This window comes from Podarcis liolepis (assembly GCF_965112155.1).
Source record: "Podarcis liolepis genome assembly, chromosome: 4".
Taxonomy (NCBI): domain Eukaryota; kingdom Metazoa; phylum Chordata; class Lepidosauria; order Squamata; family Lacertidae; genus Podarcis; species Podarcis liolepis.
The window spans coordinates 41423048-41435355 of record NC_139558.1 but is presented as its reverse complement, the minus strand read 5'-3'; the positions used below and the strand labels follow the sequence as shown (position 1 = coordinate 41435355).

The 12308-nt window shown below is 42.8% G+C and overlaps 1 protein-coding gene across 8 annotated transcripts in view; it reads left to right on the top strand.

The window, feature by feature from the left end:
- Positions 1-6027, top strand: part of CTPS2 (CTP synthase 2) — a 65306-nt gene extending 59279 nt beyond the window's left edge. For 5 of the 8 annotated variants that reach the window (XM_083501945.1, XM_083501951.1, XM_083501947.1 and 2 more), the window contains 3 exons: positions 499-643; positions 4109-4214; positions 4494-6027. In XM_083501945.1, coding sequence (XP_083358071.1) covers positions 499-643; positions 4109-4178 — 215 coding nt within the window. In that variant the 3' untranslated portion in view covers positions 4179-4214; positions 4494-6027. Of the gene's footprint in view, positions 1-498; positions 644-4108; positions 4231-4493 lie in introns of all 8 variants that reach the window. The other 3 variants (XM_083501946.1, XM_083501950.1, XR_014525801.1) reach the window with 2 other exon arrangements.
- Positions 6028-12308: the final 6281 nt, after the last annotated feature.

Here is a 12308-nt window from a genome sequence, read left to right as displayed (position 1 = left end):
TCCCACTTATACGTGCCTATATTGCAGTAAGATTTATAACAAGATAATTTCTGTGCTGTTCTTTGAACCGTAAAGCTATCTAAAATTTACAGACATTAGCATTTATATTTTAAATGCTAATACAGTGGTACCTCAGGTTAAGTACTTAATTCGTTCCGGAGCTCCGTACTTAACCTGAAACTGTTCTTAACCTGAAGCACCACTTTAGCTAATGGGGCCTCCTGCTGCTGCCACGCCACCGGAGCCCGATTTCTGTTCTTATCCTGAAGCAAAGTTCTTAACCTGAAGCACTATTTCTGAGTTAGAGGAGTCTGTAACCTGAAGTGTATGTAACCTGAAGCGTATGTAACCCGAGGTACTACTGTAATATGTACCGGTATTTTCATGTCTGAAATCCGGATTAAAGTCATTGTAATTTAAATAGTTTGTAATATTATTAGTGTTATATGTTTGCCTTTTAACTTTTTTTTTTAACTTTTCTCTGTGATTTTTCTGTAGATCACCCGTATTTCATTGGTGTCCAGTTCCACCCAGAGTTTTCCTCAAGGCCTATGAAGCCATCGCCTGCCTACCTTGGCCTTTTGCTTGCTGCAACAGGGTCTCTCAGTGCCTACTTGCAACGTGGATGTAAATTGTCTCCTAGGTAACTTTGCTTTGTGTGTGTGTGTGTGTGTGTGTGTGTGTGTGTGATGGATGCTTCATAAAAAGCCTTCATGATTGATATGCAATTCCAGAAAAGCAAAGTTACTTTTGAAGTGTTTATTATTAGTTATTATGTGTACTAGAAAAGTTCTGAATAATGATTAGTTTTAAAAGGTCATTTGATGAGTTGATATATTGCTTTTTCTATGAGAGCCAAATAAACGTAGAGGTTGAGAAACCCATCCCTTAATCCCAGGCAATTAATTAAATCATGACTGTCTGCAGGGAATAAAAGCTGATTATCATAAAATATTTCTGGGTTTCTAACTTACCTTTTTTATTTATGGGAGTTTTGCAGGAAACAATTACTTGGATTCAAAGATCTCACTAAATAAGTAAAATATACTTCCCTGGAGATTGGGAGACGGGGTGTTACTGACCAAACACAGAGGAAGGGGGACCCTCTAGAGCAGACCTTTCCAAACTTTTCCTGTTGGTCACACACTTTTTAGACATACATCATTTTGTGACACATTAATTCAGTTTTACTAGCAAACCAGAGGTTAAACTAACCCCTTTCCAGCCCCGGGAGGAGCGCATGTGTGTTCACACAACACACCTACAGACTGCAGCCGACACACTAATGTATTGCGACACACAGTTTGGATAGCTGTGCCCTGGAGTGAGGGTTTGGGGCTGCAGACAGTGGGAGGAGAAGATGGGCCACACCCCACCCCATATGAGAGCAAGTACCTTTTTTCGTACAAAATCCTTAGATTATTAGGATTATTTATAATTTACGCCCTTAACTGAAATAATAACAATTTGTAACAATTTATAATCATGTTCAGTCTAGAGCCATCTCTAAAGAATACTGTGTTTTGTATTATTAATTTGTAACAGCGGTAGTAAATTGTAACAGACTTCCAAAATGCCGTGCTTTTTATTTTCATACAGAAATTGGTTGCTTTCAGCTGATAATGTTATATCTGTACCAAGATATAAAAGAAGAGAAATGGATTTTGTATAATAAGAGAAAAAATGTCTGTTCTTGAATTAATTCTTGAAATTACATATTAACCATGTTATTAACTTCTAAGTAAGTGTGTTTAGGATTGCAGCATAAAATAGCTCGACATGCTTTTTCACGTGCTAAAATTACATGCCCCCCCCCCGCTCCTCCCTTTCCAAAGCAGGAAGAGACAAACCAAAGTATTAGCTCAGTGTTATGTACAGAACAGTTCTTGTGGCTTCTTTCTCTCTGGGCACACTGCAAGAAGAAGCCAAGACCAAATGTTTTGTTCTTCTCATGGCTTGTTTTCTACCAGGTTTGGAAAGGGTGTGCAACCGTAGTTTAACTTGGTATGATGTGTGAACCAGGTCATCGTATTTTAATATCTTTTTGATTTTTCGTGCAATATGCAAAACTGTTTCATAATACCATGTTCTATTCCATGCTTCCTTGGGTACGTTCAGAAGAAAGTAAGTACAGCAGCAGTAAGTACAAGATCTGTGTCTCTGACCATGTTGTTACTCGTGCTCTAAAATCAGTGACTAGCAAATCACCCCTCATTACAACAGAAGCTAGTACCAATCGCTCCTCTCTAATGGAGTCCCCATCACCAGGCACTCTGCTTCCCAGGGTCAGGGGGAAGCTGAATCTCAGCTGAATCCCTGAGAACAGTGCTGCGTTCCCCAACCTTCCAAAAGAACTGCATGGCTGCTATTCTTGTCCTGAATATCATAAAAGCAAACTGCTGCTTTCAAGGACACCTTTCAGCTGAGACTTAAACCTTCTCCTATCCTTGACATGGGATGCAGGTGGCGCTGTGGGTTAAACCACAGAGCCTAGGACTTGTTGATCAGAAGGTCGGCGGTTCAAATCCCCGCGACGGGGTGAGCTCCTTTTGCTCGGTCCCAGCTCCTGCCAACCTAGCTGTTCAAAAGCACGTCAAAGTGCAAGTAGATAAATAGGTACTGCTGTGGCAGGAAGCTAAACGGCGTTTCCGTGCGCTGCTCTGGTTCGCCAGAAGCGGCTTAGTCATGCTGGCCACATGATCTGGAAGCTGTACGTCGGCTCCCTCGGCCAATAAAGCAGAATGAGCGCCGCAACCCCAGAGTCAGCCACGACTGAACCTAACGGTCATGGGTCCCTTTACCCTTTACCTTATCCTTGACATTGCTGAGGATGGGTTGGGATGATAGAGATGTTACTGAGACTGGGTGGAATGATAGGAGTGTTCCCCCCCCCCATGGTCTCCTCAATCACTTTTCTTCACTTAGAAAGCAGTCAGAGCACAGAGAAGGTTTGTTGTTGTTTTGTAATCAGGTGTGGAGGGAGCTGATAACCATGGGGTGCCTGGGTGCCCAACAGCACAGGGCTGGAGAACCCAGCCCAAATAAGAGCTTGTTGAACAATCCACTTCCTCACGGTTACAGAAATCTTGATGATCCCTATGTATAAAAAGCAATAGAAGTTCTTGTTCAGAAATGGAGAGTCAATGGATTCATTCAGTCACCAGTACACAACCAGAAGACAGTTGAGTAATGGTTTCTGAATGCACCCCGAAAGCATCATCAGCAGTCATGGGCAATTGCAACTCTGCCGCCAGATGGAAATCAATACCGAATGCTGTACCTAGGCTGTTAATGCTTACCAGAACAGCTGCTTAAACCAAACAAGGGTTCATTGCATGAAATACAATAGTTTATAAGAGGGACCATAATATTTTACTCTACCATTCTACTGATATAAGAAGATTGACTCAGTTTTGAAAGTTAGAAATATGGCTTGAATAATAACAGGTTTTCGTTAAACAAATGTTTACATCTAGTGACATTCAAGGACGTTTTACAAACTATATTGCAAATGAAACCTGAAAGAGACTTTAGCCTACTGCCCTTCAAAAAAAATATTAAATATGTAATCATTTTCCCAATTTGGAACTTTTGGCTAAAATAAGGGTGGAGTCAGATGACTACACTGTTTATGGGTGTTGCATGTTGATTGTGACTGATACACAATTGCTGAACCATGTCAAGTATTTATCATCTGGTGACTCATCACAAAATAGATTTCTCATCTGTTTAGCGCAGCTAAGATGCTATCAGCAGGAAGAAAGCTCTCATATGTTGAGATTACTACTTTGTTAATCATCCTGAGGGAATGAGCAGCCAAAGTTAAACAGTTTTTAAGGTTTACTGATTTCCATAAGGAAGAGCATTTAATATGTGTTTAATTCTTCCACTGAAACTAATGGGATTCGAAAATGCTTTATATTGATTGCTATTGTACTAATAGAGATTAAGAGTTGAAGGGGAAGAAATACGATTCTTATTCATTCTCAGGACAGCCTTGGGCAGAATTCCTGCATTGCAGGGGGTTGGACTAGATGACCATCGGGGTCCCTTCCTAGTGTACTATACTATGCTTCTATTATTCATTCATTCATTCATTTCTGTTCAGTGACAGCTATGGTGACCTTAGTGACGACAGTTTTCCAGAAAAAGAATATCCCGAATCAGAAAGAGGCTGAACATTATTCCGAAGAGGAAGAGCATGGAAGAAGCAGGTAAACTAGATCCATAGTTGGAGATTCTCCCCCCCCCCAAAAAAAAAACCCCAAATACCAGCTTTAGAGGTGACAACATTTTCTTCCCATTTGCTTCAAGGTCAAATGGTTCAGTTGTTTATTTATGGGCTTGCTTATAGAGATATTAATTGCACATGTAGAAAAGGTGGTTGCATAGTAGTAATTCTTTTCTTTTCTTTTCTTTTCTTTTCTTTTCTTTTCTTTTCTTTTCTTTTCTTTTCTTTTCTTTTCTTTCTTTCTTTCCAATATAAAAAAAAGAAGTGGAAGAAAAGGCATAATTGAAAAGATCATTCCAAGCAGGGAGGAACCTATTACATTTTAAAACCATCAGCGAAGACTAACATCACACAGCTGCTTTCCATATATCTTGTGAAGATCCCCTTGTGTTCCAGACAATGCTTCTGCTGACCCAGAGAAAAAAATCAATTCCATTTAAGCATTATAGCTCTTTTAAAATTGCATAAAAGACTGTCTCACTCTGTCTCATGTTTTCAGGTAAATGTTAGCTTTGTGCTAATTTTTGATGACTGGAAGGTATGGGAATATTTTGCATACATTTCTAAACCATTTGAAATTTCAGAATCCCTTAATAGCGTTGCTTATCAAATTAAAAAATGAAACTGTCCAATATACATAAATATGATCAGTACAGATTTGTTTTAGGTCTGTTTCCTTCATATTGTTATTGGATTGACAGTTGCCTCTGATGCATTATAGCCCTGTCTAATTTCTTAAGTGATGCTGATTTATTTCTATATAGAAATAAAATCTTGGTCTCCACCATTGTACACGATGATTGTCCTTCGACAGAAGTAATGTAGAAAGTATTTGCTGCACAGTACCAACCTAATAAATAATAGAGCAGAAGCTTGTGATGCTACAGATACATAAAATATGACTACATTAATGAAAAATAATTGGGTTCATCATACATTTAACATAACAGATTGGGGAGTAATAGTTAGACACAAGCCCATATCTTAGTTTCTATATCTGTGGCATACACATGTTAGGGAGTTGGTTGTGAACATGGATTTAATCCTAATTCCTTGTTTTGGTCTCCCAGCAGAGACTAGTTTGTTCCATGTGATCTCATCTGTTTGGGGATGCTCTAATTTGTGGAATATTCAAACAGCTACTAGGGACACGGGGACAGAGATAAGTTTCTCTTTGGACCCCAGAGAGGTTCAGAGACTGGTAACTTCCAGATACATTTTTTTTAGGTAGAACTTTTTCAGCATGTCTGCTGCAGTAGAGTAGCAGTGTCACTAGTGCAGCAGCAAAGGATTGCTTTTTGCACTGCTTCTTTTGAGAGCCCTTTTGAGGTGAGTGGAGATATGTCCAGACACGAGCTAGCTTGATGGCATGCCTATTATTATTATTCTTCTTAGAGGAAGAAAGGGAATAAGAAGCAGTGTGTTTTAATATCCTGTGTCACTACGGGAAAGTGCCCTGTTATTCAAGTGCTGTGTGTTTTTAAAGCGATTTTCCTTCCAAATAAAATCCTATACTTTAAGATGATATTTTACCAACTGCATTAGAAAACCATTAGTTTCCTAATGTTCAGGCCAGTGTAACATGTGAAGAGAAAACTGGGAAAAGTAACTTTGTTCCTGTATTTTTTTAATGCATAGCTAAATGCTTTGGAAAATTTTATGAGAGTTGATGCTGCTAGATGACTGAGTCTCAGTTATCATACATTGATCGTTGCCATCTAAAGCATGTTAGAATTTCTTAAAGATTTCCTGTAAGTTTAAATTGAATTTTGAAATGCATTAAAATATTAAATGAAGATATGTCTGTTACGTTATATTGCATTCAGTCAATAGAGCATGAAACTCTTTAATTTCAGGGTTGTGGGTTTGAGCCCAAGTCCTTCATGGCAGGGATTGGGTTAGCTTACCCTCACGTCCCTTCCAACTTTACAATTCTGTTATTCTATTGGCCTAGTGAATGTGGCTAAAAGTTTCATTGGATTTTAAAAAGAAAGTATAGCTCACATTTCTGTTCATGTCCTCTTTCCTTCTGCTGGCTAGATTATGGCAAATAGCATTTTCTGACGATTCAGCTGTGGGCTACAAAATAAGCAGGGTTAGGGTCACACTCTTGTCATGTTTTTATAATTCATACTTCATACATGAGGACTAAAAACTGACTATATAAGACAAAATGTAGGGGCCTAAACATACAGATGGCGTCCAGGTTTATATTTTGTTTTCATTTAACCCAGATGAGGCAGTGGGCATTCTGAACCAGTGCTTGGGTTTGCTAAGGAGCTTATTGAAGCAAATAAACAGACCCATTCCAGCCAAAACAAAGTTGCTGTCATTGGATGGCGCTTCTGTCCATTTGCGGGTTTGTTCAGTCTGCATTGGAAAGAGTTGTACTCCCCCTAAAGTTATTTGCAGGTGCTTTTAGATCCAGCACTATCACTTGAGGCTCAGGTGGCGGCAGTAGCAAGGAGTGCCTTTTAGCAGCTTCACCTGATCCATCAGCTATGACCCTACCTGGACAGATAGTCTCGTGGCAGTTACCTGTACTCTGTTAATCTCCCAGTTGGATTACTACAATGTATTCGATGTAAGCCTGCTTTGAAAACAGATAACCCAAACAGGGTAGCCAGCTTAAATGCTTATTTACCAGTCCTTTGGGATCAACTGTTTTCAAAGCAGGCTTACATCTAATCACGTTACAACAGGGGCTCATAATCTGCTCTAGTTTCCTGTCCATTTCTGGGCCCAGTTCAATATGTTGGTTTTGACCTTTTGAAGACCTAAACAGCATGGGGCCAGGTTACCAGAAGGATTGCTTTTCCCATATATAATGACCCAGACCCTGAGATCTTTCTTGGAGGCTCTTCTCCAGGTCCCCCCACCTACTGAAGTATGGTGGGTGGCTACTAAGGAGACGACCTTTTCGGTGGTGGCACCTCTATTCCCAGAAACTCACCTATTTTAGGTGGTATGCTTTATGGCAATTTTAATTGGGTTTCTGTGTCATCATTAGGGTTTTTAATTGTAAATTGTATTTTTCTTTTAATGTCTGTGTAAACTGTTAGGATATTTCCGTTCCACCTTAAAGGGAGCAGGTTTTGTAAGCAACAGAGTCTGCGCATGTCCTATTCACAGGATGTTTATGCTTGCTGTTTTTTCCTTTCGTTTTCTCAGTTGGCCGAAGATGCTGACACAGAACGGTCGTGTTTTTCTTTGTTCTGTTATACGCTAAATAAAGTCTGTAAAATATGCTCTTCTGCGGTGCAAGCTTTTGGCTGTGTTTCTGCTGATAAACAGTGTACACCCAGCCCTGGAATGTGGCTAGGAATTTCCAGAGGCTTCGTGTCGCTAACTGCTGGATCTGCCTGTCTACGGGAGGCCGATGGATCGTCCAGAACTCCGGCTTGGGGGCTCATGATGGACACTATCTCCCTGGCAGTTTCCCAACAACAAGGTTTCGGGCCCAGATTCACGGCACCTACAGGAGAGTAAAGCTGCAACAGACTGCGTTTGAGGTATGTTGTGGGAAAAGCGAAAGAAAGAAGGGACGCTTTCCTTTATCTCCGGCAAGGCTTAATTGGCCTGGGAGCTGAGCCAAAAAGGCTTCGTGATTAATGGCTGCCAAGATAAGGAGTCTTTCAAGTTAATATAGACTCACGGCTACTGCCAAAAGCTGGAATGGAGCTTTTCCAAGCTGATGGAGATGCTCAGTGCCTTAAGTTGGATGGGCAGAATTATGAACCCTGGGCAAAATGGTGTGAGAGTTTACTGCGTCAGTTTGGGGTGTGGCATGTTGTTTCTGAAGCCCCCCCAGTTCCTCTGACAGAGAGATGGAAAGGCCAGAATTCGAAAGCGATTGACATAATAGTCCTATCCGTATCTCTTGAGGAAATTAAGACGCTGGCTGGCAACACCACTGCACGTGCAATGTGGTCTGCTTTAAAAAAAGCTCACAAGCCAATAATCCCAGCCCAGAGTTTGACTGCATCGGAGGTCCTAGCTGTTTCCCAGAATGCGAATGAGTGCAGGGATGCTGAGGGCACCGGTTGCAAGCTGCAGGGGGAGCTGACCGTCACGTCATCCCAGGCAGCATTCCAGCCTCCAGAGGGAGCCAAGGAGTCGGCAGCTGAGAGCTCTGTTTCTCGTGAGAACCAAGGCCATCGCCTTTGCAGAGGCCGGAAAGGCAAAGGTAAACAGAGCCACAGGCAGACACCTGCAGATGGCCAGGAGCAGAGGGAGGGTGAAGAGCCCGCGCAAGGGGATAACAAAGCATTGTTTGCTGGCACGGCTTCACCAAAGGCTAAAGGCACGTCTGCTGACCAGAAGCAGGGGGGCAAGCTGCAAAAGCCCACGCCAGTGGAAAGCAAGGTTTTGCTTGCTGGCACAGCTTCACCAAAGGCTAAAGGCAAGTCTGCTGGCCAGGAGCAGCGGGGGGGCAAGCTGCAAAAGCCCACACCAGTGCAAAACAAGGGTTTGCTTGCTGTAAAGACTGCTCCAACAGCCAAAGGCAGGTTTATTGTGGACTCAGGTGCCAGCCGCCACGTTTCCAAGGACAGGCATCTCTTTATCTCCTTCAAGCCACAGGAAGGTGAGATCCACCTGGCTGATGGAAGGACGTTGCAAATTGCTGGAGAAGGGACTGTGAGACTTGCAAGTTTGCACACAACCATCAGCGGTGTACTGTATGTTCCAGGAGCTGCGAGCAACTTGTTGAGCGTCCCACAGCTTACTGGGCGTGGTTTTCAGATTTCCTTCAAGAGGAGCGTCTGTGTCATCAGTAAAGGCAAAGAGGACTATTTGCATGCAAAGTTTATGGATGGTTTGTTCCATGTAACTTATGATGACACTGTTGTTGTATCTAATGCTGATTCTTGTTGTGTTGCACAAACTAACAAAGTTCTTCATGCAGGTTGCATTCACGATGCGCATCGAAGGTTTTGTCACCTCTCTTGGAAGGCACTGGCCAAGATGCCAGAGGTGGTTGAAGGTTTGAACATCAAACCCTGTAAATTTCACATGAAATGTGTATCTTGTGCAGAGAACAAGGTGAAGGTTGCTCCAAAAGGCAAGGAGTCTAGCAGGCAGGCTTCCAAGCCCTACCAACTAGTGCATGCGGACCTGGTTGGGCCACTTGCGCCCTCTATAGGAGGAGCAAGGTACTTCATGATTCTGATTGATTCTTTTTCCAGGTACATTCATGTGTATTTGCTCGAACAGAAATCGCAAGCGTTTCCGAAGTTTAAGGAATTCTGTGCTTGGTTGGAGAATGTGCACAGTAAACGTATTTCTTGTTTGTTTACTGATCGGGGCGGGGAGTTTACTTCTCAGCAGTTTGAAGCTTTCCTGACTGAGAAGGGAATCCAGCATGACATGTCAACGCCCAGATCGCCATGGATGAATGGGCTTGCGGAGAGAGCAAATCAAACATTGCTGCAAGGAATCAAGACCTTGTTGCATGATGCCAATCTCCCTGATAAGTTTTGGGGGGAAGCTTTGGGGAATTTGGTTTACAGTTATAATCGCAGATTGTCATCACCCATTGGTTGTACCCCCTATGAGAAGATGTTTGGCAAGAAACCCAACACCAAACACATGAGAATTTTTGGTTCAGACATGTGGGTACGCACACAACAAACCAACAAGCTTGGGAAGCGTGGGGCACATGGTTTGTTCATGGGGTACGGAAAAGGTGCATACAGGGTATGGATGACTGACTCTAAATCCATAAAGTTCACAAGGAGTGTTGAGTACAATCCTAAGTGGGGGGAAAATGTGGGAATTTTCCAGAGTTACCCAGAGGAGGATGAAGGTGATGTCAAGCAAGCAGCTAAAGCTGAGGAAGCTGCTGAAGATGATGATGATGATGATGATGATGATGATGATGATCAGAGTTCGGATTCCAGTTCAGTGGGCGGCGCTGCTGCTGCTGCTGATGTCAGTGAAAGTGATGACACAGCAGACTACCAGAGCGCAAAAGCCTCAGTCAGACCATCTGATGCGTCTGACAATGAACTGGAAGAACCACTGTTCACCATTGATCACTTTTCTCCTAAGAAAGAGGAGATGAGTCCAGAAGACTTGCGTCTAGTACGTAGATCTGAAAGGGCGACCAAGGGCAGACCTCCAAAGAGGTATGCTGATGAGTTTGCTAAGACAGCAACTGCTGTTCTTAGTAGCTCAGAGAAGGTATGGGAACCTTCAAGTTTCAAAGAGGTTCAGGAGTTAACCTCTAAAGATGCTGAGCCTTGGCTTAATGCCATGAAGGCTGAAGTTGATTCCTTGAACAGGAACCAAACTTGGGAATTGGTACCGGTAGTCCCAGGAATGAGACTGGTTGGCAGCAAATGGGTCTTCAAGGCCAAGACAGACCAGAATGGCAAGGTAGTCAGACACAAAGCCAGGTTGGTTGCCAGAGGTTTTTCACAGGTACCAGGACAGGATTACCATGAGACCTACTCACCCACAGTCAAATATGAGAGCATTCGGCTGATGCTCAAGATCGCTGCGGAGGAGAAACTGCATGTTTCCCACCACGACATTAATACAGCTTTTTTGTACGGGATTTTGGGGGAGGAGCTGTTCATGCTTCCACCTGATGGGATGGAGATACAGAAGGGTATGGTCTGTAAACTGCGGAAATCCTTATATGGTCTCAAGCAGAGTGCCAGGTGTTGGAACACAAAACTCACTGAGACATTGCTTTCTCTAGGTTTTCGCCAGGGCAAAGCTGATCCATGTGTGTTTGTCAAGGAGAAGGGGCAAAACAAACTGTATTGTTTGTGTTTTGTTGATGATCTTCTGATGTTTTGGAAGAATCAGGCTTTTTACCAAAGCACCCTAGCTCAGCTGAAGGAGCACTTTGACATGAAGGATCTTGGTGAGGTATCCAACTATCTTTCTCTACAGGTGGAGAAGGACCAAGCAGGTAATTTTCTGGTACACCAAACACAGAAAATTGCTGATGTATTAACCAGGTTGAATTTGGTTGATGCAAACCCAGCAGACACACCGATGGTGACAGGTTACCAGGTAGACAGTACTGCTGAAGCGTTTTCTGACACAACGCTGTACAGATGCATTCTAGGCAAGCTGAATTTCATTGCCAGGTGTTCAAGACCTGACATAGCTGTAAGCTGTAATCTGCTTAGCAGACATGCCAACAATCCTACGGTTCAGGATTGGAAAGCTCTGAAGCGCATAGCCCGCTATTTGAAAGGGACTATGCACTACAGGCTGAGGTTCACCAGTCAGAAGACTGGAGGTCTTGAAATCTTTGCAGATGCAAGTTTTGGAAGTGACACCACGGATGGTACAAGCACTTCTGGTGTGTGCTACATGTACAACCACTGCCTGTTTTGACTGGTTGTGCAAGAAGCAGACAACAGTGAGCCTAAGTTCCTGTGAAGCAGAACTCAATGCTTTGTCATTTTCACTCATGGATTGTGAATGGTTGTTGCAACTGTTTAAGGACATCGGGGTTTCTGTGAAATGTCCTATACAAGTGTATCAAGACAATAGATCGTGTTTGGCTTTGCTGAACTCGGAGAGTTGCAAGCAGAGAACCAAGTACTTGCAGATTAAGCTACATCGTGCAAGAGAGTGTATTCAGAAAGGACTGATTCGGGTGTCCTACATGGCAGGAAATGAAATTCCTGCTGATCTGTTGTCTAAGGTTGTTAACAAAGAACAACTTAAGGTTTATGTACAAAGGTTGCAATTGGGTGAACCACAGGTACAACAGGTTACACGGAAAGGGGGAGGATGTTAGGATATTTCCGTTCCACCTTAAAGGGAGCAGGTTTTGTAAGCAACAGAGTCTGCGCATGTCCTATTCACAGGATGTTTATGCTTGCTGTTTTTTCCTTTCGTTTTCTCAGTTGGCCGAAGATGCTGACACAGAACGGTCGTGTTTTTCTTTGTTCTGTTATACGCTAAATAAAGTCTGTAAAATATGCTCTTCTGCGGTGCAAGCTTTTGGCTGTGTTTCTGCTGATAAACAGTGTACACCCAGCCCTGGAATGTGGCTAGGAATTTCCAGAGGCTTCGTGTCGCTAACTGCTGGATCTGCCTGTCTACGGGA